General features: G+C 36.7%; 1 protein-coding gene across 3 annotated transcripts in view; it reads right to left on the bottom strand.

Moving 5' to 3' along the window:
• The window catches only part of LOC101207480, a 33,917-nt gene that overhangs the window by 5,030 nt on the left and 2,700 nt on the right, over nucleotides 1-26,187 (bottom strand). For 2 of the 3 annotated variants that reach the window (XR_004215429.1, XM_004139045.3), the window contains exons 5-20: nucleotides 25,919-26,087; nucleotides 25,654-25,752; nucleotides 25,364-25,513; nucleotides 22,873-22,912; nucleotides 20,418-20,475; nucleotides 20,241-20,323; nucleotides 20,034-20,132; nucleotides 19,819-19,934; nucleotides 19,622-19,740; nucleotides 12,650-12,720; nucleotides 9,218-9,323; nucleotides 8,924-9,063; nucleotides 8,625-8,783; nucleotides 8,447-8,550; nucleotides 6,064-6,233; nucleotides 3,863-4,052 (exon numbers count right to left, since the gene is read on the bottom strand). Coding sequence is in view for 2 of the 3 variants with exons in the window: in XM_004139045.3 (XP_004139093.1) it covers nucleotides 3,863-4,052; nucleotides 6,064-6,233; nucleotides 8,447-8,550; nucleotides 8,625-8,783; nucleotides 8,924-9,063; nucleotides 9,218-9,323; nucleotides 12,650-12,720; nucleotides 19,622-19,740; nucleotides 19,819-19,934; nucleotides 20,034-20,132; nucleotides 20,241-20,323; nucleotides 20,418-20,475; nucleotides 22,873-22,912; nucleotides 25,364-25,513; nucleotides 25,654-25,752; nucleotides 25,919-26,087 (1,873 nt within the window). In the remaining variant the exon portion in view is untranslated. Of the gene's footprint in view, nucleotides 1-3,862; nucleotides 4,053-6,063; nucleotides 6,234-8,446; nucleotides 8,551-8,624; nucleotides 8,784-8,923; nucleotides 9,064-9,217; nucleotides 9,324-12,649; nucleotides 12,721-19,621; nucleotides 19,741-19,818; nucleotides 19,935-20,033; nucleotides 20,133-20,240; nucleotides 20,324-20,417; nucleotides 20,476-22,872; nucleotides 22,913-25,363; nucleotides 25,514-25,653; nucleotides 25,753-25,904; nucleotides 26,088-26,187 lie in introns of those variants that run through there. The other variant, XM_011661895.2, reaches the window with a different exon arrangement.

Genomic DNA, 26,187 nt, shown 5'->3' with positions numbered 1-26,187 from the left:
GTATTGAAATATCTTCCACATGTTTAGCACTTATAAAGTTGTATCGTGGTGTCGCTGATGATTACCAACAAGTTTGGGTACTACATCCGATATGGTAATGTATTTTGTATTTGTTGTCCTAGTACATAGTCATACATATTGATCCAAACAGAAAACAATGGATTATATTTTATTTCTTTAGTTCAACCAAAAATGAGAATTTGAACCTCTGACTTCTTCATCGAGAGTTGCCTAAACCAATTGAACTATAAATGGGTCTACCAAAGGATTATATTATTTAAACTTTTTTGTTTGTTATGAATCAAATACAAGGTCTTCTTATATAGATGAAAGACCAACTACCAACAAGGAACAGATATTACGGACATAAATGAAGAATATGCACAACATAATACATCCAAATATAAAGAAAAAAGGAAATCCAACACTCCCCCCTCAAGCGGGTTTGTAGATGTCATTCGTAGCCAGCTGGCAGATAAATTTGTCAAATGGTCTTTTTGAAAGACCTTTAGTTAGCATATCTGTCGTTTGTTCTGCCATCAAAAGAAAAGATAGGCATATTACACCAGCATCAACCTTCTTTATGAAATGCTAGTCAACTTCATTATGTTTTGTCCTATCATGTAGAACTAGATTGTGAGTTATGTCTACAGCCTTGTTATCACAATAAACTTGTATAGGTGTATTTTAAGACATTCTTCAAGGATCCTGTTAATCCATGTACTTTCCGAATTCCATGGACCAAAGCTCTAAATTTCACACCAACGCAACTTCTGGCTACTACATTTTGTTTTTTTACTACATAATGCTAAATTTCCTCCAACAAGCAAATAATGGCCAGAAGTAGGTCTTCTATCAGTAGTACTTCTAGCTCTATTTGCATCAGTATACACTTTGCTTGAAAATGATCATGTTTTTGAAATAGTATACCATTACCTAGGGTTTCTCTCAAGTATCTCAAGATTCCATACACTACTTCAATATGAATGGGCCCAAATGAGTGCATAAATTGACTCACCATACTTACTACAAATGCTATATCTAGACATGTGTGAGATAAATAAATCTGTCTACGATCTACCTACAAGTTTTTGGTATCTCTGCCTTTGTACTTTGCTTCTTCACGAGTCGCTTGAAATTTCAAATTTGGCTCAATAGAAGTCTTTGTTGTCTGACAACCAAGTAAACTTGTTTCTCGAAGTAAATCAATAACATTTTCCCTCTAAAATTAACAAAAATCCATTTTTAGATCTTGCAAACTCTATCCCTAAATAATGTTTAAATAAAGGCTCTCAAGTCTTTGATTTGAAACTCACTTGCACGCCTGCTCTTAAGATCAACTACTTCTTCATCATTTCCTGTGAGAATAACGTCATCAACATAGACAATTAAAATTGTAGTTTTATTATTCTCAAAGTGCCAATAGAAGATTGTATGACCTACTTGATTTTGGGTGTAGTCATAACTAGTGATTGCTTTTTGAAAGCATTTGAACCATCCTCTTGAAGATTGTTTAAGACTATATAATGATTTCTTCAAGCTGCAAACTTTGCTGTTTGCAAGTTCCATTTCAAATCTTGGGGGTAAACACATAAACATTTTTTCTAAATCACCATTGAGAAAAGCATTCTTATCGTTTAATTGATGAAAAGGCCAATCCAAAGAATTCTAGTGGAGTTAATTTTCACAACAAAAGCAAAAGTCTCCAGGCAATCAATTCCATAGTTCTGAGGAAAGTTTTTAGCTAATAGTTGATCTTTTATCTGTTAACGCTACCCTCAGCATTAGACTTTATTGTAAATACCCATTAGCACGCCACATTCTTCTTATCTTCTTCCCAAGTACACTCTATCTTGAGAGCATTCATTTTCTCCATAACTGCTAATTTTCAATTTGGATCATCTAGGGCTTCTTACGCAACAATGCATACATAGGCAAGTTGAATCACCAATTGACCCAAAAGTTTAAGCTAGTAGATGAAGGTAAACTTATTATCGACACTGTTAGAATTAGTGGGCTAATAGCCTAATCGCTAAATTCTTTTCCTTTTTTACCCCATTGTATTTTCTATTTATTCTCCTTCATTGTAGCTATTGTAGATCATTAGAAAAATAATAAGAACAAAAATATCATGGTTTTTCTCACAGTTCTCGGATTTCCATGTAAGTTGGTGTTTTGTATTTTTCATTGCTTTCAATAGACACTATAACAATTTCTTCAAGTGTTGTCTCCAAAACCTTTGCTATTTAGAACAAGATCAAGGAAGTCCCAATCGACCTCGTCAAAGGCCTTTTTCTTATGGACTAGCAAGCTAACTATCCAAATGAAGACAATTAAAGTCTCAGTGTTTAAGCCTACAAATAATTTATATTATTTCCATATCGAAATGAAGACCATTAATGTCTCAATGTTTTTTTAAAAGGAAACAGATCTCATTATTATTTAATAATGATAATAACAAAAAAGACAAAGCTCAAAGTACATGAGGATGTACAAAGAGCAAATAACCTAAGGATAAGTAGATGCATCAGGATATCTCAACTACCCTTAGAGCCCTCATCATTTCCAACTACAAATTACAAAAACAGATTACATCAAAATCACCAGGCCGAAGCAAGCCTTTCCCCATAGGCTAAAAGATACTTTCTAGCGCTTAGAAATATAAAGGAAAGTACAGATAACATGGAAACATCTCTTCAATATAGGTTAGAAAATGAAGGCGTACCAATTCAGTAATATCTCTTTAGGGAATAATCTTGGAAAGCCTTGGATAAAGAACACCATGATGAGGCATTTCATCAGGCATACTCAAGACAACCGTTCTAGCTTGAAGACTTGCCATGGAAGACTCGCTGATTTCTTTCAAACCATAACTATACTAATAATGCCTTGACTGCTTTGCACCATAATAAAAGATTCTTGAAATCACTTAATCCATTCAAAGCCACCCAACTAAACTTTACCCGAAGAAGAATGAGGTGGTATTGCTGGTATTGAATATTGATTACAACTGCAGACTACATTTTTCAATCAAAAGAGATAATTTGACATGAATTACAAGTAACTTATCTGCTTGTTAAGAAAGATCTTGATGTTATTGACGCATTTCAATTATTTCAAATTGACTTTTGTTCCTTGTGTTGTGTGTCGTGAATGGATTAGCTATAATTCTGAACTCGACTTTGATCGTATCCTTTGGAGCTATGACTTAACCTGTGATGCATGAAGTTGCTTCTTCAAAGAGTTCCATCTTCACCCTCATTTGAGAGCGAGGGAAAGGTTTTCTCTCGGAGGTTGGGTGTGTTGTTTCATGGGGTCTTGGGGGAGAGCAAGAACGAAGTCTTCAGAGGTTTTGGAGTGTCGTTTAGGCTCTTACTAGATTACAACGTGTCTTCGTGGGCTCTGGTGGCTAAGTCATTTTGTAACTGCTGATGGCAAATGCACGGCAAAGCTACTGCAACAGCATTGATGTTGGTGCAGTAGCACCTAAAAACTTCTTTCTCACGGTTCTTCTCCATTTCTCCCTCTTTCCTCCTTATTTTCTTCTTGCTCTTTCCTCTTTTCCTACACCAGCCTGATCCCAAAAACGATTTTGACAGACCGATCCCTTATGTCAGGGAGAGAGAGAATAAGCAAGAGGCAGAAACAAGAATTGAATAGAAAAGTGGAGAGAAGATAGGAAAATAGGGGAGTAAAATGACATGCATTTGATGCTCAACCCAATGCAAGTAACAATTCATTCAAATGAGCCAAGCACCTAGAATGATGGGAAACCAGCAAACTCTGAAAGTTATACAATTCCATCGTACTTTCAAAGTCCAAACATCATAGTCTCAAGAAAACTAAAGATCCTTGAACTAACCTCATATCCCATACGAGTGATTTACCATTGCACTGCAAATGGCTTTCCCAGGATGAAATCTCTGACTGTACTACAATAACCATGTCGGAGAGTGCCTTTGCCTGATAATGTTTGTCGACTAACAAAGGTTCTGTATGAATGAACCAAAATATTGGAACTTCCAGTGTAGAACTATGAGGAGCATTTGTTCCTACAAAATCCAAAACCACCAAATTAATACTGGAAAAAAAAAATAAAAGATACAGATCAGTATAGAAAAACAAAACCATTTTAGGCTATCAAACTTGAGATATGGTTTGAAAAGTTTAAGAACAAAAAGTAACTTGTATAGCCTGATTTGATGCGGAAGAATACTACTTTTCTCAGAGTTCCTTCAACACATCAAGTAACTTGACTGACTTCCAGTTTGGAGACCACAAACCTTTTTCTCTCCTCCACATATGAGATCATAAAGAATGGCTCTAATAAAAAGTCCTCGAGCAGCTTTAGTGTTAAGTGAATCAAGCTAGAAATTATCTTACTGGTATTGATGCTCCACAAAATCTACTTAAGATCAAACTCACTTGAGAAAGAAAATGAAAAAATGTACAAGGACAACGTAAAAAAAACTAAAATAAAACAAGGAAAGTGAAGGAGAGGAGGAAGAAACCGAAGGCTAACAAACTACTCAGTTATCAAAAAGGGTTCCAGTTCAGCCTCAATGAAAGATAAAAGATCTGTAAAACCCTTATTAAGGAGGCCCGAAGGGAGAACATATCCAAACTACCTTTTTTCAGCCTTATATTATAGGAGACTAAATGTTCAAAACAGGTGAATATTCAATCCAATTTGGTTTGAAAAGTTAACTTTGTGGAAGTGATGAAAGTGCTATGTGTCACAATCGTAATCCCTCAAACACGATGTGAACGATTGTGCGGCACTTGTTCTAGCTCGACGAACAAGTCAGCCGATCAAAATCCGCAACTCGCGGACAACTTTAACACATGCTTCAACCTCCCCTCACGTTCTTGGAAAATATTTTTAGAAAACGTGAAAGATGATTAAATTGATTGAAAACATTGTTAAAACAAGCATTGAAGACTGTCAATTGCAATAAGAAAGCATAGGTTGCAAAGAGTACGACAAGCCTTGGGCGGGGATTCAACAGGTATGACTCCCCTATAGTACATTTTTAACATTTTCATCTCTGGCAGGCTTGCATATGAAAAATGCCGAAACGTCACACCCAAGCATATCGACTTGAAATTGAAAGCAACTACCTAAACTACATACAAGACATAAAGACAAGATAAATTGAGGCTAATCGGAGCATACGGCCATAGGTAAACACACCTTGGACAAGTATGTCCGTTACACTATGCAGATGCCAACCTAGTTGAGATGTTCGGGTGTACTTGCTCATCCCTAATCGATTAGATCTTGTATCTACATTGTACTTAATGCAATATTGATTGAAGAGGCTTGTTTCATTTTTCAAAAAAAATAGCATCGTGTAACAAATTTGGCATCAAACATTAGTCACTTTAAGGCTGGAGAATATGTACATCATATAATTTCCATTATTCATATACACCTTCTCAATGTTACAAGAATTCCACGGACTCACTCAAGGAACAACCTTCTCAACGTGCTTTTTCTAACAACCTTCTCAACGTGCTTTTTCTTTCTTCCTTTGGTATACTAGAAGTATCAGAAGTCTATCATAAAATTCTTTTCACGCAAGGCAATTGAACATTTCAAGTTTCATTGATGGAAGTTTTGGACAAGTTAGCAAAGAGGCTTCAAAAACAAGCTTGAACACCGAAGGCCTAAGTAATTTCCAAGAAAAGGTCGAACTTTTAACTTGTAATGTACGATTATATCCTTTTTGAGGCCAACATCTTCCATACATATACTTTCTTCATCTTCGTCTTTTCACCCCTACCTCCTGAACATCAAGGATAGACTGTTGGTTTTCTTAACTTATCTAGGTTACATATATTTATACACTTAATAAAACTTGTAAGATGATTGTAATTCCTCAGTTAATATGACTAAGAAAGAATGTCTTCTTTCCAAAATATTTTTAATAACAATAACAGGACATTTTTTTGTAGTGAACAAAAACACACTGGAGAGTTAATAAAAAGATATAGAGTGACCATGAAATCATGAAATCCAATTAGAAACACACGCATAATAAATTAAATGAGGCTCAAAACCTTTAAGGGAATGATCCAATCTTTGCAATTGATACTGGAGTATAGATGAATCGAGATAGGTGCGAATTGTTTTCCGATACGTTCCATTAACAAGCAACAGTGGAACAGCTGCTGCACGTCGTGCCACTGAGAAAGCCATTGCCAAAGCAGGATCCTCTGAGAGTGGTAACCTACAATACATAATTAAAAATATCAGGGGAACTACAATTCCAAAAGAAGAGATAACCCTCACATTACAGATATTAAAAATCTCATGGCAGGATATGAAATCCAAGGAGGAAGAACTTGATCTTAGAAGGATTATTTTTGGTTAAATTTTTCTTTAACTTCCAGGTGGAATAGAACTTGATGCTTTGGTTAGCTTTTCAGAAAAGAATTCTGAAATTTTGATCTTTACCAGAAATTTCAGGTATTTTAATGGATTAATTCTCCAGGTGATATTTTTTAAAAAAAACAAGGAAACAAATCCCATTTATTATAAAGAATGTGGCAGAACTCAAATTACAAGAAGATTATACGATAAGAAATTAAAAAACTAGAGATGAGTAGACACACCCAGACATCTCAACTAGGTTGACACCCCCCTTAGCTTCCTCATCATATAAAAAAAAATAGAGAAATGAAATGACATTGAAAAAGTAAAAATGGTCGAAAACATAAGACCTTTACATCAGCAGCCTATCATTAACAAAAGACTAAAAGACAACTCTAAACTGGGCAAAAACAAGGCACTTGCCTAAATCTCCTTAGCTGGACTCAAAATGACTAAACAATAAAAGCTTGCCAATTGAGGTGAATGTCCTGTGTGGAGTAATCCTGAAATCCTTTGACCACATGGCATCATGATGAAGCATTTAAACGGGCATACTTAAATCGATCGAACCATACTGAAGTCGTATTGTGGAATACGCGTTGATTTCTTTCAAACCATATTTCTACTAACAAGGCCTTGACTGCATTGCACCATAAATTGATGGGGTTCTCTTTAAATCTGGTCCAGGGAGAATTTGCAGCACATTACCCACTAAAGCTGCCATAAAAACCCTATCTGAAATTAAAATTTTGCAACAGCCTCTATACCAACAATTGACTGCATAAGGACACTTGAAAAGAAAGTGCTGAATGTCTTCTTGATTCATACAACATAAATAGGAGATATGAGGAGATAGGCAATGAGAGGGAAGCTCTTTTTGCAGTGAAGAGGCACAATTTAAATTCCCTTGAAAAGAAGGGTATGTTTTTTCAATATCAGTGAGTGCAACGGAACAACTCGCCTAACCATACAACATTTGGGTATCAAGGAAACTCGTAGGAAATTAATTTCTAAGTAGGGGGTCATCATGTATTGAACCATGACCTCTTAGTTAGAAGAGAAGCCATATTGAAGCATTTCTTAAGTCCTATTCTTGGAGAAAATTACCTATAACGACCTTACTTGAACAAGATCTATTATATAGGTTGGACAACTGTATCCCCGAGTTCTATGGAGAAAGTCACCTATATTCCCTGATGCAGACTCGGATATTCTTGAAAAAAGGCTTACAGGTTTAGTGGTTTCCTTAATCAAATAATCATCTTCTTCTTGGTCCCCAATCCCACTTTTTGCAGCCAACAAGCCATCACTAAGGATTTTCCTAATCCTTTATTCACCAAAGGAGTCATTCATTCACCAAAAGATCCTTCAACTTCTACAAATTCTCTTTTTAGATTTGATGCTTTTTCTTTTGAGGAGAATGATGACTTTCATTGAGAAAAAAATGAAAGAATCCTTTTAGATTTGATACTTTGGATGCTGATTCTAAGGTCAGCATGAGTAGTATGGAGTCCATATTGCCCACCATTAATAAATATTGGATGATATTTCTTAGGAAGCTCTTTTTTTCAGGATTGCGCTGACAAGTCTTCTTTACATCCTTCATCAATTCAAAGCAAACTTGGTTCTCTTATGCCAGTTTGTGGCCTTCAATTACGTGAAATTCCTGTATATTGTGCCTAATAAAGAGTTTTATCTTGGTTATCATGGCTACCGGCTCTCTGTTTGCATCCTGGTTGTTTCCGATATGGAGTTTGAGTTTTAGCTACTTTTGGTTTTTTGGTTCTTTGTTGCTGCCTCAAAGTTCGGTTGTCGTCACTTCTAATTTATGGGTCTAGCGCTGTTTAGTTTGGCTGTTTCTAGCCTTGTGTTTGGTCTTCTTTGTCTTTCTTTAGTTTCTTTTGGATGCTTTGGTTTGCTTTACTTTGTTTTTATCACTAGATTTCTTCGCTTTCTTTATTTCTTCGGAAAAAAAAAAGGAAACGAGCATCTTCATGGAGATAATGAACAGACGGTACAAAGATATAAATATAATATAAATTGTATATGACTACATGATAAACGACATACATGGTCTGACTAAATAGAGGTTTCTGTGAAGGTAACAACAAAGACGAGAGCCCATCCTTTATAGCTTTAAGATCTACTGGCAATTGTTTAATGTTTCTAGCTTTCTGCATCAAGAGAGTTTGGAAAATTTTAATATATACCAATGGTCCTTCCGTATATTTAGAAATATGGACCATACCTCCTGTGTGATGAAAAACAATTGAAATGATATTTTCTCAAAATAATGGAATGCCCCGTCAGACAGTGAAGGTGATATAATATGTCTCATTGACCCCCAGAGAGTAGCACCCAGATGAGCCAGAAAAGTATCACGTGCTACAGTGTAGTTTTGGAACTCCTGCATGTTACAAAAATTTAGAGAAAAAAAGTACACATTCATGTTGAGTGTTACAACACTTCTACAAAACATAATAAAGAATGCATGAAGTGTTGCACAAAAGTGAAAAATAACAAAACCTATAAAAGTCTGGCCTTTACCTCGTACGTATCACTAAATAAGTTCCAATTCTCCATTCGTTTTAGTGCATCTATGGCCTTCCTCTTATGATCTTCATCATATTCTTCACCATCAAACGACTGAAGCTCATTTTTCAAGTCCCGCATCCTCTCATCAAGTTCTGTGTGAAAAGAACACCAAATTGTACACATAGAAATCAAACAATCATATACCAAGCATTCTTTTGAAACGCAATTTATCAAAGCAACAATGTCAACTGAATTAAATATAAAATTAATATTCAAGCTTGCATTCTAAAGGAAGAAATTAGTAACCTTCACAGAGAGCAAGTTTGACTTTCCTTCCCTTGCAATGTTTGAAAGCAAAAAGCTCATATATGTCAATCTCTGCTAAAAGTATATCAATGGCTTGATGATCTTTCTGCAAATTCCAAAACATTTGACGATTAAAAACAGGAGACCGTAAAACCTAATAAACAGATTCTAAATACAATATTATTCAATTAAAATGTATTCTCTTATTTTATATAAGAAACAGAGACATTTCTAAAAAAAACCAAAGAACAGCCTACGGGCAAAGGGCTAGGTTATTCACCACAAAACTATAAAGAGAGTGTTGCAATTCTAAATAATCATAGAAAACTATTAAACCACCTCAACCAAGAGCTTAAGCTGGTGGTTGAAGGCAAATTTAATTATATATCACCAACATTCCCCCTCACTTGTGGGCTTGAAATATTTGAAAGGCCCAACAAGTGAAATCAATTTTACCTCACTTGTGAGCTTGAAATATTTGAAAGGTCCAACAAGGGGAAATTGATTTTAATTGGGGAGGAAACGACAATGCAGGGGCTTGAACACAGGACCACCTGCTCTGATACCATATTAAACCACCAATTCATCCAAAAGCTAAGTTGGTGGTTGAAGGCAAACTTAATTATATATCACCAACAAAAACTATAAATACAACAGAATTCAGCATGATTTGTATTCCTTTGGTGTTGCATAGAAAGGCATAAAGAGTCAAAAGAAGAAGACTTATCGGCGAACACCTGGAGGTTCTTTTCCTTCCAAGGGCCCCAAAGGAGAGAATCAGTACCACATCCACAAAGAACTCTCCCTTTTCAGCCAAAAATCTACCATCAAGTGCCTCCATAAGCCAATCATCTTCCTATGTAAGTAAACATAACTCCACCCCATACCAATAAGAATAGTCTACCATCTTTTGGTTGCAAAAGGCAATGTAGAAATAACGATGGACTCCTCCTCTGGAAGGCAACCAAGTGAGAAGCGGTTTAAAGGGGTTGCCATCCCAAACGGAGTCTCTAAGAAACTTCTCTAGACAATTGACCACTTTGTAGATTGATCTCCCTTTTGTATCCATTCAACCTGAGCAAAAGAGAAGTCATACAAAGAAGTATGAAGGTTCTTTCATGCAGTGGATAACGAACCGACTGCCTACGGATTTCACCAATTCAATGAATGAAGGAAGAAGTATCGGGAAGGTTGGCTTTCTATGTGAAGATGAGAAGGAAAAGAAAAAGGTCCAACAATAATCTAACTGAATGAGGAAGAGCTCTTTTGTGGTGTCACTTTACTTTAGCACCATCTGGAATGGCACTGAACTTTGATTTGTGGTACCCATTCAATGAAAGTTCTCCCTATTCTTAAATGCAATTCCCTTCTTATAGTTTTTTTTTTCTTGAGCAAAACAAATTTTATTGTGAAAGAATGAAAGAACAAGGGCATGCAACAAAAAAAGCCAGCCCACCGAAACACCCCATAAAAAAAAAAGCGGTTCCAACTAAGCAAAGTGTTACAAATGGAATAGTTACAAAAGGTCTTTGATTTCGAAGTCCAAAGGGACACATGAAACCTAACAAGGGACCAAACCTCGCTATAATTCCTTTCCCTACCACGACATTACTAAGGAAGTCAATCAGTCATTGGGAAAGTCCAGCATTAATTCCTTCCCTCCAAAAGGTATAATTAATGCTCATACAGCTGTAAAACGCACTAAGACACATTACCAATCCCTTTATTTTTGGAGGGAACATTGCAGCGGAAGTCGAAGGGTTGCTTTTAAAGAAGAAAGAGAGTTTTCAGCTGCTTCTTCTTTACTGCCCACCGAGAACCCAAAAGGAACTCAGCCTATCTTCTCTCATTTAGTCCCAATCGGCTAAATGTCAGACTTCTGCCGCTCCTTGTTCTGCCGTTAGAAGGCATCTCTCCTGCTTCTTCAGCATTGTTGCTCCTTCTACAAAGGTCGAGTCAATGCCCATCACAACTCCTAAAGAAGCCTCAAGCATCTCCTCTTAATTTGCGCATTTCTCTTCTTCATCTCGTACATCTTCAGCCGGATTCGGTCTAAGAGGTTTTTCTAAAAAGCATACAAAATGAAAGAAACCCTCTCTTCCCTTTTGAGACGTTCCCCAAGCATTCTCTTAGAAGGAGGTCAAAGGATCTCTTAAAAAAAGGTTCTCGTAAAGATAAAGATTTTGCCAAACCAAAATTTCTCAAAACTTTGAATTTATAAAGGTAAAAGACACTCAAGGCCAAGCTGATCCATCTTCAATCAGACATCCAGAATTCAAAAAAGAGTGCCTCAAGGACAAAATGGAGCTTAGATCAAAACCCTGATTCTTTGGAGGTTAATTGCACACGAATTCAAGTTAGTTCTCTTTCAACCATACCAAACCCTCGGAGATCTTGCCAAACACATTTTAAATTTTATGTTTTATACTTACCTTCCTCAAATGTAAAAGTTTTGAGAAGCTCCCCTGCAATAACATAGTATCATCTGCAAATTGAAGATGCGATAAGACCCCCTCTTTCAGTAAGCATCCAATATCTCAACAAATGAACATTACTCTAAGCTTATCCTATGGCTTATACGACCAATGATTATTAATCGACTGCTCTACCAAGGAACATTGGTGAAGCTTAAGCATTGGGTACAAATAAAATATTACTTGACCATGTAATTAATTTCATCAATGGGCACTGGTTTTGATTCATTAACTAGTATCCTATCACTTACTCTCTATTATATGTAACACCCTAGGCCAGGATTCAGAATCCAAATTCAGCAACTGACAGCCTCGACATTCCCATGCATTTCCTACGACCTAGCTACGTCACCCTTGCTTGCCTTGAAGGCTTCTAAGAGTTAAAGTTGTCCCAACAAACCAATACGCCCTAGCATACTTTGTCCACTCACACGCATCCTAGAAAAATTTTTAGGTCATCCAACATAAAATTGTTCCAAGCCATCCAACATAAAATTGTTCCAAGTCATCCAACATAAAATTGTTCCAAGCCAAGCACGCTTAACTTTGGAGTTCCTATGATTGAGTCGTCGGAAACGAAGGTGCATCTTGTTGGTATAGATAGTAGCTTTCAATTCTTTCAAGTCCTTCTTAACTATACTTTCATATCCTCTGGATCCCTCCCATTCGAATGTGATCTCGGTTCATTTATATCCCTTTCCTAAACTCAGTTTCGCTACATTGTTAATTAATTCGTATCACAATAAAAAGATCCTCAACCAAACATGAAATGCATGTGGTCGATCAACTTACTACATGCCTGTGTTTTAACTTTCACATTCAACAGATGCATCCAATAAAGCATCTGCATATAGAAGGTACAAAAAAACTATTTGTCCAATATTTAGTGGACCTTTCTAATTGCCCCCAGTAACTTTCCCATATCAATTGCTTACAGACTTGTTAAGAAAGTTCATACATCGCCAAAAACAGCAAATTTCTCCTGGATAGCATCTTGCAGGCGATCTTCAGCTTCATCTTCTGAGATTTCTGCATGCCAAAAATAGGGTAAGAACTTTTGTAACGGTAAACTCAGTACAAAGACATAATGATGTTATAACTTAAAAATAGAGCAACACTTTGTTTGGCTCAGAAAACTATGGAAAGCCAAACAAGTGTCAAATGTATTCTCACAAGAAGCAATCAACAACGGTACATAAGTTTTGACTTCATTTATGGTGGATGATAATTACTGAGCATTTTAAACGACATGAATTTCAAGGTTCTTATATATTCCTTTAGTTATGGTTTTAATTCCCCTTTTGTAATAGCTTTAGAGATTTCGACATTAGCTATTTTGGATGTATTATTCCGTTTGCTTGCTTCCTTATTATTGGAAATGGCGTGGATGCTAAAGAGGTGTCAACCTAGTTGAGATATTCAGGTGCACCTTCTCATATGTATTTTGTAGATTGAGACATTGTCCCTTTCATTAATCATTAATTCAATGCAAAGTGTGTGTTTTTCCCAAAAAAAAAAAAACGGATATAAAGCTCAGTAGTTACCAGCTGCCAGAAAAAGTATAAAAACTTGTTAAATAGGTAAACTACTAAAAACGACCTTACTTGAACAGGATCTATTAGGTAGGTTGTACACCTGTGTCCTTGAGTTCTCAGGTAAACCAGTGAAAATAAAAATAAATAAATAAATAAATAAAAAGGATGACACTCAACTCAAAAATAGAAAAATCTTTTGGCTCAGGAAACCATCAAGTTAACTTTCAGTTGAGATGTTAAGTCTCTCATTAGTCTACATGAAGAAGTATAATATATTCTGCAGGAAAAAATTCAAATAATATCAACTATTATTTGTTTGGTTGTTTTTCTTATTATTATTAGAATAGATGTGTTATTGTTAGAATTAGCGGGCCTGTTGTCTGTTGTAAGCCCCGGGTAGTTTTTGTAATTCATGTTACCCTATTTTTATCTTTCCTTTTTTGATAAGGCTCATGTTGCCTATCAAGTTCCCCCCTGTACAATTATTTTGCAATATAAGAAAATAATGAGAAACTCAGAACAATTATTTTGTCGCAGCTGGTTGCATCTTCTTAGCTTTCTTCGGTTCTTTTCATCTCGAAGATTTTGGTGTGCAAGATTTTAGTTTCGAGTGGGCTAATTTTTAGAGAGTTTAAGTTTTGCTTTGTATTTAGCCTTCTACGGATGTATTGTCTTTGAGTGGCTTTGATTCGCTCGTTATTTTCTGCTCGGGTTCGTTTTTAGAATTCCATCATATTTATTATCTGAGTATAGCCTTTGTTTAAGTTTTAGTTTGTATTTTCCCTTAGTTCTTTTTGTTCATAGTATAGTACTCTTGTATTGAGCCTTTAGTCTCATTATAATTAATAAAGAGGCTTGTTTCCGTTTCAAAAAAACATGAGAAACTCATAACCGTAGTTTTTTTCTATGTACTAGAGTTTCCACGTAAATTTATGTGTTGTCGTTATTTTCAATATGGTATCAGAGCGAAGTAACGACGAAACCTTAGACAACACCCCGCTTGATGCAACCGGAATAGAGAAGGCTACTGCTGTCATGGACGCCAGAATTGCTGCCATCATGGAGGATTTTTTCTCCCACCTTAGACCTTTCTGGCAAACACTTCCCTCCAACCGCACACGTCGTTGAATGGAGATTCAATCCAGTCACCACCATCTGTTGTCCACATGTCACCGAACTTGCCGCCGAATGGAGCTATCGTTTAGTCGCAGCCTTCTGCTACCCACACACCACAGACCTAAACCCTAGGCTATCCAGTCGCAGACCCTTTAGCCGCCATCCAACCGCACAACCTACCTTCGTCGATTTCCTCTCCTGCCTCAACTACAGACGCTAACAACCCTAGGCTACCCGCCACTTTTCAGCCACAAGCCCTAGGACAGTTGAACCACCCTCTAATGAGTTCTGACATCCATCCTAACAAAAATTACACCCTACCGGAACTCCATAACTAGTTAGAATTTGAAGTTGGAGGGTCCTCGGCAAAATCCAACCCAAAGATGCAGGATACCAAACAACAACAGTTGACTCTGATTCGACAACAACTTACAGCATTTGAGGTAACGCTCGTAGCCCCAACAAACACACCTAGTCTCGACATGCCGACTAACTTGCCGATGTATTCCGAGAATTCAGTAACTTCATTGACTAATTTGTCTTCTACTTGTATGTTTGATTCTGTGGCACAAACTACAGGTGTCTTTGCAAGGGGAAAAACCGAATGGCCAGAACTACCTCTCATGGTCACAATCTGTTAAAATGATCCTCGAAGGGCGCCACAAATTTGCCTTACTGACAAGAGAGATACCTCGCCCTCCACCAGGTGATCCTCAGGAACGATTCTGGAAAGGGGAGGAATCTCTTATTCGGGCCACGTTAATCAACATGATGGAGCCACATATTGGAAAGTCAGATACGCTACAACTGCTAAAGATATTTGGGACACAACTCAGAAACTATTTTCCCGTTGAAGGGCTACCCTTACATAATGTGTTGCATGTGCCCAAAATTTCTTATAATTTGCTATCTATAAGCAAGATTACCCTTGAGCTGAATTGCAAAGCAATTTTCTTACCTGATTCTGTTTCTTTTCCGGACTTGAGCTCGAGGAGGATGATTGGCACTGCAGCAGGGGACTCTACATCCTTGACAATGATGCTTCCTCTAGTAGCACTTCTAGGACTAGTTTTTCTATCTTGGTACTTTACTACTTTTGAAAAAGAGTATATGGTGTGGCATTTCTGTTTGGGCCACTCGAATTTTCAATATATGGAACATTTAGTTTTCCATCTTTTCTCTAATGTTGATGTTTCTACCTTATCTTGTGATTATATCCAGGCTAAACAGCATCGGGTCTCCTTTCCCTCACAACCATACAAACCAACCCAACCTTTCACCCTCATCCATAGTGATGTTTGGGGGGTTGTCCAAAGTTATCTAGGAAACGGCAGTTTATGACCTTCATTGATGACCATACTCGTTTTACCTGGGTCTTTCTCATCTCCTAAAAATTCGAGGTCACTTCCATATTCTGGGACTTCTATCACACTATAGAAACACAATTCTACGGAGTGACAATGGTTGTTAGTTTCAAAACCATTCTCTTAATGAGTTTCTGTCCTCCAAAGGGATTGTTCATCAAAGTTGATGTGCTTACACCCCTCCCCCAGTAAAATGTGGTTGTCGAGAAAAAAACCACCACCTTATGGAAGTAGCTCATGCCCTAATGTTGTCTACTTCCCTTCCCTCCTATCTATGGGGTGAAGATGTTCTTACTGTAGGTCATCTTATCAACCAGATGCCCTCTCGTGTCCTCCACCTATAGACACCTTTAGAATATCTCAAGGAGTCATATCCATCGACCCGTCTCATTCCTGATGTTTCCCTTCGTGTGTGCGGGGCACGCCTATGTTCATAGCCATGGCCCGAACCAGATCAAATTCACCCCTCAGGCTCAAACACGTGTGTTTGTTGGGTATCCTCCTCATCGACAGGGCTATAAATGTTTCTATCCTCCTTCCCGAAAATACTTTGTCTCCATGGATGTCACCTAAGAAGCACGGACATTGACACACAACATGACACAGCGACATGCCAATTTGTTAGAAATGTAGGACACGACACGTTAAGAACGCACTATTTATTTATTTATAATTATTATTATATTATTATTATTAAAAGAATATTAATATGTAAAACCAGATACTTTAATTTCTTTTTACAAACTACTAAAAACAATTATTAAAAAATTGTAAAAGAAAAATAACTATAAATATGCTGTTCACACCGTTGCTTAAAAAAGGTTTAATTGAATTATAAATGTTATGGTGCATAAAACTCGATGGCGCACTAAAACTAAAAAAATTAAATGGCCCAAACCCCATAAAACCCACATTAAATGGCCGACAAACACTACAACAAAATAGGGAAACCCTGGCATCTCTTTCAACTGCTTTCTTCTTTTTCCCCTCCCCTAAATCTTCTCTTCACCTCTAGTTTTCTCCTCCCTTCTCCAATAGCAAAAAGGGCAAGACTTTGTGACGTGATGATAGAACAAATGGTCGCCGACAGTCTAACGAGGAACAACTGAGACATGGTTTGGGCATTTGAAAAACGTGTCTTGGAATGTCAAAGCATATCTTATTTAAAAATTTTAATTAAATAAAATAAAAGGGACTCGCAATCTTGCATGTCTAACAAGTGTCAAGCACGTGTCCTAGCGTATCAGTGTCAGACACAGACACTTCATAAAAATGACAAGTTCGTGTTTCTTAGGATGTCACCTTCCTTGAGGATCGTCCTTTCTTTCTCGTTAACCTACTTCAAGGCAAGAATCTGAGTGAAGAACCTAACTGTGTTGTTCCTTTAGAGTCTACCAGTCCTACTCTTGTTACCTTACCCTTACCTAACTACTCTTGTTACCTTACCCTCACTTGACCCCAATCCTCATGACACGGTCTTACCTACAAACCAAGTTCCCTGAAGAACCTACTATAGGAGGAATCTCGAAAAAAAAGTTGGGTTCCCTACTGCTCAGCCAATTCCGATCCAAGATTCTAAATCATCACGAGATCAACATATTACTAATTTTATTCTTTCATATGTTGACAGTAAAATGGGTGAGAATGACAAGTCCAATATAGTTGTTCCTAAAGATATGGATGAAAAGGGCAGTGTTGATGAAATTGAGATCATGATAGAAACGACTGGTGATGAGGCTAAACAAGATCATTCAGGTAACCTTGATCAGTATGATTTGTCTATTGACATAACTATTACGCCAAGGAAAGGTCCTAGGTCCTACACAAAGAACTGCATTTGTAACTATGTCTCTTGCGAGAATTTATCTCCCTAGTTCATATCTTTTACAGCCAGTCTTGACTCCACCACGATACCTATAAATATCCACATTGCATTAGAGTGATCTGAATGGAAAACTACAGTCATGGAAAAAATGAGAACTCTTAAAAAGAACAAGACTTGGGAGCTTTGTGCACTCCCTAAAAGGGATAAAACTGTGGGATGTAAATAGGTGTTTACTCTCAAGTACAAAGTAGATGGACCTCTAGACAGACACAAGGCCAAGTTAGTCGTTAAAGGGTTCACTCAGACTTCTGAGGTTGACTACTCTGAGACTTTTTCTCCTATTGCAAAGTTAAACACTGTTAGGGTCCTACTGTTTGTTGTTGTGAATAAAGATTGCCCCCTACGCCAACTAGATGTTAAGAACTTGTTCTTGAATGCAGACTTAGAAGAGGAAGTGTGTATGAGTCCTCCAAGCTTTGAAGCCTAGTTTGACAATCGGGTTTGCAAGCTTCAGAAATCCGTGTATGGGTTGAAACAGTCACCGAGAGCTTAGTTTGACAAGTTTTCCACCTTTGTCAAGGCACAAGGATATAGTCAGGGGAATTCTAATCACATTCTATTCACGAAAGTCTCCAAGGTTGGGAAAATTGTTGTGTTGATTGTCTACGTTGATGATATTGTGTTATCTGAGGATGACACTATTGAGATTTTCCCACTGAGAAAAAAAAAAGATGGGGGATGAGTTTGAGATTAAAGACTTGGGAAATCTAAAATACTTTCTTGGGATGGGTGTAGCCAGATCTAAAGAAGGTATCTCGATATCTCTGAGAAAGTACATCTTTGATTTGTTGACTAAAATAGGTATAACGGGATGTCGATCTGCTAATATGCCTATCGACTTCAATGCTAAACTGGAAAATTCAGTTGATAAAGTTTCAGTTGATAAAGAAAAATATCAACATCTAGTGGGGAAGTTGATCGACTTATCTCTCACTAGACCCAATATCTCTTATGTTGTGAGTATCGTTGGTCAGCTCATGCAGACTTCTTACGAGGAACACATGGAGGCAGTTATTAGAATTATGAGGTATTTGAAAACTACTTCTGGTAAGGGGCTGATGTTCAGGAAGACTAACAAAAGGTGTATCGAGGCTTATACCGATTCTAACTGGGCAGGGTCTGTTGATAGAAAATCCACCTCTGTGTACTGTACTCTTGCGTGAGGCAATCTCGTTACTTTTTAAAAAAAAAAGGATACAAGTCTCACTTTTATTAATATTGAAAATAGAGAGACAAAGCTCAATGTACATGAGGGTTATACAAGAGCAAAAGGAGAGGAGGATCAACAGGCGCACCCAGGCATCTCAACTAGGTTGACACCCCCTTAGCGTCATCACAACCAAAAAGCGGAAAAAAAACAAGAGGTTGTGACCAAAAATAGTGATGAAGCTGAGTACAGGTTATGAGTTTGGGGATGTACGAGGAAATTTGGCTCTAGAAGGTTCTACTGATCTTCATCAGGACTATGAGTTGCCTATGAAATTATTTTGCAATAACAAGGCTGCTATTAGCATCACTAATAACCCGGTTCAACATGATAGAACCAAACAAGTGGAGATTGATAGACACTTTATTAAAGAAAGACTGGACAATTGTAGCATCTACATTCCCTACATTCCCTTAAGCCAACAGGTTTCTGATATTCTCAATAAGAGGCTTCTCAGACAGAGTTTTGATTCTTGCGTTAGCCAGTTGGGTCTTATTGACATTTATGTCCCAACTTGAGGGGTAGTGTTAAAATTAGTGAGTTTGTTGTGCGTTGAAAGCCCAAGGGTAGTTTGTAATTTATGTTACCCTATTTTTTCTTTCCTTTTTCAATAAGGCTCATGTTGCCTATTAAGTTCCCCCCTTCTACTATTTTGTGATATGAGAAAATAATAAGAAACTTGGAACCATCATTAAGAAACTCAGAATCGTGGTTTTTCTCCCTATACTAGGGTTTCCATGTAAATTTGTGTGTTGTCATTATTTTCAATAGTTATACATAATTTGAAAAAAAATTGTTATGGTAAAACTAATGTCATTAGTACCTTGAACGGCACCAACAGTCTTTTCAACATTTGGTAGGCTTAGCTCAGTTCGTACACCTTCGCCACCAACAGCAGGACCCCATGAAAAAGGGCCTGCATTTAAATCAATAAATGCCCACCTAATGCAAAGCAGATATCAATGATGTAATACTCTATCATAATATACATGCACATGTAGCGCACATAGCATTACCTACCTGTCATCGCCAATCCATGTGTCTGTGAGACATTCAGCATGAAAACCACTGAAATCAAAAGATTTTGATTCTTTATCAAGACTAAGCCTCATTTCTCTATCCTTCCCCTTCAATATCTAGATCAAACAAGCATAACATACCAGAAGGAAAAAAATCATCATCATAAATTATTGTTTAAGATATTTTAGCCACAAAAACATGTGAGTTATATGTACCTGCAAAACTTTGTTATGAATGATGTCAGCAGTCTCTTTTCCTTGATACGATTCATTGACTTTTCTTAGGGCATCTTGGCAGATGTTGTACCATTCCATCTTCATATAAAAACCATAAAAGATTTGAAATAATACAAAAATTTAAACTGTCAGTCAGTGGAGTTGATGGAATTTTATTTCAACGGTCTGATTAACAAGGATACTTACAGTATCAGTGTCTTCAGCTATTGTCCATGCAAATTTGCTCATGGGATGCTTTTCATATAAAGGCCTTTTAATCTTCTCAAGAGCTGTCAATCATAAAATATCATAGAATTTTGTGAACTCTTGTAATTAGTAAAGAGAAGGAATTTTTGAAAAAAAACCCAAAAGAATTGGTCATACCAAGATTAGTTTCTGGTGTACTTTCTGATTGAAGAATTCTTGAATGCAAGTGTGCGTTCTATTAGAAACCAATCAATCACAGTTAATCTCATCAATAAGAAAAGTTGATATTATGATAAAAAAATTATTTAAAAATACCAGAAACTAGAATAAATCATAAAATTATTTAAAAATACCAGAAACTAGAATAAAGAACCAAGGGAAAAACACAGCAAAAATTGCATGATATAAGTAAATTCACATTATAAATACCGAGTACCAAGCTAAGGCACCAGCTTGTTCTTGTATTAGTTCCTATGTTCAGCTGTTGTAGTAGTCGTTCAAATCTTCTTAGGAGCTGAACTTGTTTTGATGGATCTTTTGTTTCTTGGTTGTTCACTTTTGATTGTTGGTTTAACATCCTATTACTTTTTCTAGTTCTATTTTCTTTTTCACTCCCTTTGAGAGGTTGTAGTCTTGAACATTTTCCTTTCCGTTGTAGAAGTTATTTCTTGTTAATATATATATATATATATATTGTATATTATGCTAAGTTGCTAACATAGTTTCTGACATTATCAAAGTTTGCACGTGTTCATCACACTTGGGCACATGGGGGAGCACTAAATTGTTCCTTTTATAATGAATGTACTACGCTCAACACCTCAGAATTCCTTTTCAAGATAAAACCCGATACATTAAAAAGAGAATAATGCTCAAAGATACAAAGTTCCAAAATCCAAACAGTGGAGACCAAGTACATCCCTCCAAGTTTCCAACTTGTTCAGAAGTTTGAAAGCTATAATGGTTGAAGTAGAAAAATCCTTCCTAGATAACAAGAAAAATATTGGAGCTGAATCTCAAATTAAGTGTGGTCGTTTCAAAATTGATGGCTCATTCTTCTTGAGGAGAGATTAAAGAAGCTATTCTGGAAAATTTAAAGTCCAAAGTTCCAATCAGTCCTTTTTAGGAAAGATCAAATTCTTCCTTTGGGAAGTTAAGCACAATGCCATCAATACTAATGACAGAATCAGATACGTGCTTTCTGATCTTTGTCAAGACTATGAGGTGCCTATGAAGCTATTCTGCAATAACAAGACAGCCATTAGCATTGCAAATAACCCGGTCCAACATGACAAGACTAAACATGTGGAGATTGACAAACACTTTATCAAAGAGAAGCTTGACGATGGTAGCATCTGCATTTCTTACATATCCTCAAGCCAACAGATTGTTGATATCCTCACAAAGGGACTCCCCAGACAAAATTTTGATTTGTGTGTTAGCAAGTTGGGTCTTTATGACATTTACATCCCAACTAGAGGGGGAGTGTTGAAAGTCCATGGGTAGCTAAGATTTACTTTGTCCTAATTTTTATTCTATTAATTAGGCTCGTGTTGCTTATAAATATTTCCCCCTTTGTACCTCTATTATTATCATAAAATAATAAGAAGGAAAATATCATGATTTTTCTCTCGGTACTCGGGTTTCCACGTAAATTTGTGTTTTCTGTGTTCTTTGTCTCTACTTTTAATACATGTAACTCCATTGACTTGGGTTTAGCCCCTTTTGTAAATTTCATACATCAATGAAATTTGTTTCTTATCAAAAATAAATAAATAAATAATCCTTTTTTGGACGATAAAGCCTTGATCCACTTTAGAAAGGATATCGATTCTTTCACATTTGCAGAAAAAACGGTACTTTTATGGTAAATTCTATTTAAAAATTGAGCATTGGTCCAAGGAGAAGCATTCACTTTTAGAATTCATCGAACGCCATAGGGGAAGATTTTCATTAAAATCCTACCATTACAATTTTGGAACACCCTCTCTTCAAAGCCAAAAGTATTCAACTAGGTGCTTTTGTGAGTATTTCACCACAGACACTTAATTGTATTTGCTATTCAGCAATTATTGAAGGGGAAAGAAACAGGTGTGGTTTTATCCCAGTAACATTAGTCATCAAGGAGAATTTTCAATTTGGAGATTTTGGCTCTGTTTCAGCTCCGCCACTCTGTTATCAGACATTTTCATTAGGTGCAAATCACTTCTCAAATCCTTTGGATGCAGCTCAAATTCAAAAAGTTTTCGAAGATGAAAGGACCAATGTGTTTGAAGAAGTTTTGGTGCCAGAAATTCTAAATTCTCCATGGAATAGTCACGGTGAATGAAGGGAAAGAGGGAAAACCTTTAATACTTTTGCATCAATAGTGTTCACAATCATGTTTCTTTGAAAATAATATACCAGCATGCTCAAATTGTGTAGATATGTGTCCATGTCCATGCTTGTTACGTATGAAGTTTTGTATATTCTCATTGTTCTTAAAACAAAACAAAAACTTTAAAAGAAAACAGATATTTCATTTGTATACAAAGGACAACGTGGGCCAAATAGAGGCAAAGCCCAGAAGTAGATTCATAAAGGTTTTCCAGTTATGCCAAGAGAATAGAAAGGAGAAAAGAGAAGTGAATACCTCTTTAAGAAAGTTTATCTCCGATTCAGATAAACCTTTCCTGCAATAGTATTGAAATGATCAACAATGAAACAGAAGGAAAAAAAACCATAGTATCTTTCATGTTTGAACATGTTAACATTTGACAAGGCTCACTCCACAAACCTTTCTTCTATTAAAATTACTCGAGTCAGAGATCTGTATTCAAATCAATTAGATTGTTGCATTCTTGTATAATGGTGCCAGTCATAAATTATTTATACTGCTTGCCTGATTTGTTCATGTGAATTTACAGCAATCAGAAAACAAACCAAAAAGATAAAATTGGAGGGTTCAGCTTACCCAGGTGCTTAAAATTAGAAATTGTATCATATAGTCTTCCATTATCAAGCCAAAAGACAAAGGTAGCTTCAGATTATGGAATGGCATCTTAAAACAAAAAGAGCAATATTTTTACCTTTGTTGACGACTTTGTGGTGGGTGATGGGAGACAAATAAAGTTTTGGGAGGATAGGTGGTATAAGCTCCCAACCTCTTGCAACCTTGTACCCTGATATCTACCTTCTTTCCTCCAAAAAGAACGCTTTGGTTGCAGATTGCAGGGTTGACTCAAGTCAAGCTTGGGATCTCGGGTTGAGAAGGAGATTTTTTATAAAGAAGTTGACAATTATATTGCCCTTACTCAGCTGTTGACCGACTGGGTTGTGAATAGAACCAAGGACAGCTTTCAGTGGAGGTTGGAGGCTTTGGGCCAGTTTCCAACTAAGTCTACTTTCCTTAAGTTGACAATAGGGGCCACTAAAGTTAATCTCCCATTGGTCAATCTTATTTGGAAACCAAAAATTCCTAGAAAAACAAAGTTCTTCCTTTGGTCCCTCCCCTATAGAAGTCTGAATACCCAGGATAAGCTCCAAAGGAAGTTTCCAAATTGTAATCTCTCCCCTTCCATGTGTCCTCTCTGTCAGAAGGAGGCTGAGACTTTAGACCATATTTTCTTACTATGTGAGTTTGCTTCCAAAGGATGGAATAGGATTTTTTATATTTTTGGGTTGGATGGATGTCTCCCCTTGCAGATTGATGATTGGATGATGGAGGGTTTGAATAGGGGCAGCTTTTGTGAAAAAGGAAGAATTTAAAGAGTTGTGCAACCCACACACTTTTGTGGCGTCTTTGGAACAAAAGAAGTAGTGGGGTGTTTAAGGATAAGTTTAGTTCTTTTGATTATTTTTGGGCTCTTGTGCAGCATAAAGCCTCTTGGTGGTGAACAAACTACGCAAAGTTATTTTGTGATTACAGCCTTCTCATGATTTTTAACTGGAAGGCTGTTCTTGTGTGTGTGTGGGTGGGTGGGGTGTACCTCAACTCGCACCCTTGGGCTGTTATCTCCTCTTGATATTTTTATATATATTCTCTGTTTCCTATCAAAATATATATATAGTCTTCCATTAGCAGACTTCAAACACAACAGTAACTATAGCTATCTATTTTCTTAGGACAACAAGTGTGAGCATGGAGATTTGATTCTCCAACCTCAAGTGAAGGAGTAGATGCCAATTACCAATTACCACTAAGCTATGCTCATGCGTGGACAACTATATCTATTTCCTTTTAACAAGAACCAAATGAACTGACATGATAGCAGAGAATATTCTTCTCAAGGAAGATAGTGGGTGTAAGAAACGGGAATGGTAAAGAAAAGGATATGTGAAGACGAGGTCATGTGTCTCACCCCATTGAATGTTGCTCAATGGAGATGAGAGGGCCAAAAGGGTGGGCCTGGGGGGCGCGATGAAGGTGGGAAGGGAAAAGGAAACGAGGTGGACTGGGTTGGGGGATAGATAGCTCTCTTTTATATTTTTTCAAAAATTGTGATATTGCCTATTTTCTTATAAAAATATATCATATCACTTTTCTACTACCCTAACTAACCCTCAAAGGACTAAAATGGAAATTTTCCTAAAATTTAGAGATGAAAGTTTTCACAACCTAGAGACTGAATTAGACAACTGTTCCCAAAAAAAAACAATAATAACCCAAAAAGGATTCACAGCCTGCAAAGCTCTGCAAAAAGCAGCCTAATACAAAACCCAAATGACAATGCCAAGTGCCAACTTCCAAACACAACCAAAGGAAAAGATGAGAAACATGAGAATCTAGAAAGAAACATATGCACATCTTCGGCCTTTATTTAAATAGAGTGTGATTCCCGTTTATTCGAAATAACTAATTTCCTTGTGCAAGATTAACAAACAAGTATATGCTGAGCTGGCAATATTCTAACTGCTTTCCATGAACATGGTCGTGAGCTTTCTGTGGATTTGAGTTCTTTATAAGATACAGATTAGATTGCAATATTTAACAAATTCCAAGACCATTCAAGATGGACCAGCGAGAGAAAGGAAAAACCTCGTTTCCATCACTGAGGGTTCAACTGTCTGGTAGTATTAGAGTTCAGGAAAGGAACAAAGCAAAAACAAAACTCCAGCAAGAATTTACTAAGAAATTTACATACCGGTATCCATATCTGGCCCTTTTTGTGTCACGCTTGAGATTTAGAATAAAAATGTTGTAAGCATTTTCAAGTTGAAGGTACTCCACAAAGCTAGTGAAAAGTACATCCATCAGGTCCACGTCTACTTGCCAAAGAGCATCATTCCCATCCCTGCAACCATGAGATACAATAATAATAATTTAAATTTGGAAAAATAAAAAAGCCAACATTGCTCAAATAGCTTCAACAATGAGAATATATTGAGATAATAAATGATAAAACTAACAAAAGTACAATGCTACAAAAGTTACCCATTATTAGATACATCTTCTTTGCGGGATAAGACATTTCTTGCAAGCTCAAAGATTGAAGTAACCTTCTCACCCGTTTGTATTACATGAACAGAAAAACTGCAAGATTTCATGAGAAGATTAAGGATTTCATTTCAACTTTGTACGCAAGAGCTAAATTGTCATTTACTAACTTATGACAAACATAAAATAAGAAATCTAACTTTCTCAAAAAAGTACACCAACTTAGGCTCCCATAATATACAAAGTACCAGTTAAGCATTACTTGTAGTTTGTGTGACTGATGAGGGGTAGTTGGTGCCTCAAAACTTTGTCCATGCTCATCTTATAAAACGGGGTTAGCACCTCCCTAAATTGTGGAATCCGTGTATGTTCAAAGATATGATCAAGTTTGATGAACCAACGTTCAAGCTCTTCTGGATGCAGCTTGAATTCTAACAAGAAAAAGAACTCTTAGAACATCCATATAACAACTTCGAACCAAAGATAAAAGTCCAACCATGAAACAAGTTCATATTCAAGAGCATTTCATAC

Source organism: Cucumis sativus, chromosome 1, assembly GCF_000004075.3.
Source record: "Cucumis sativus cultivar 9930 chromosome 1, Cucumber_9930_V3, whole genome shotgun sequence".
NCBI lineage: Eukaryota > Viridiplantae > Streptophyta > Magnoliopsida > Cucurbitales > Cucurbitaceae > Cucumis > Cucumis sativus.
The sequence above is the reverse complement of the archived record's forward strand: the minus strand, read 5'-3'. Positions and strand labels throughout refer to the sequence as shown.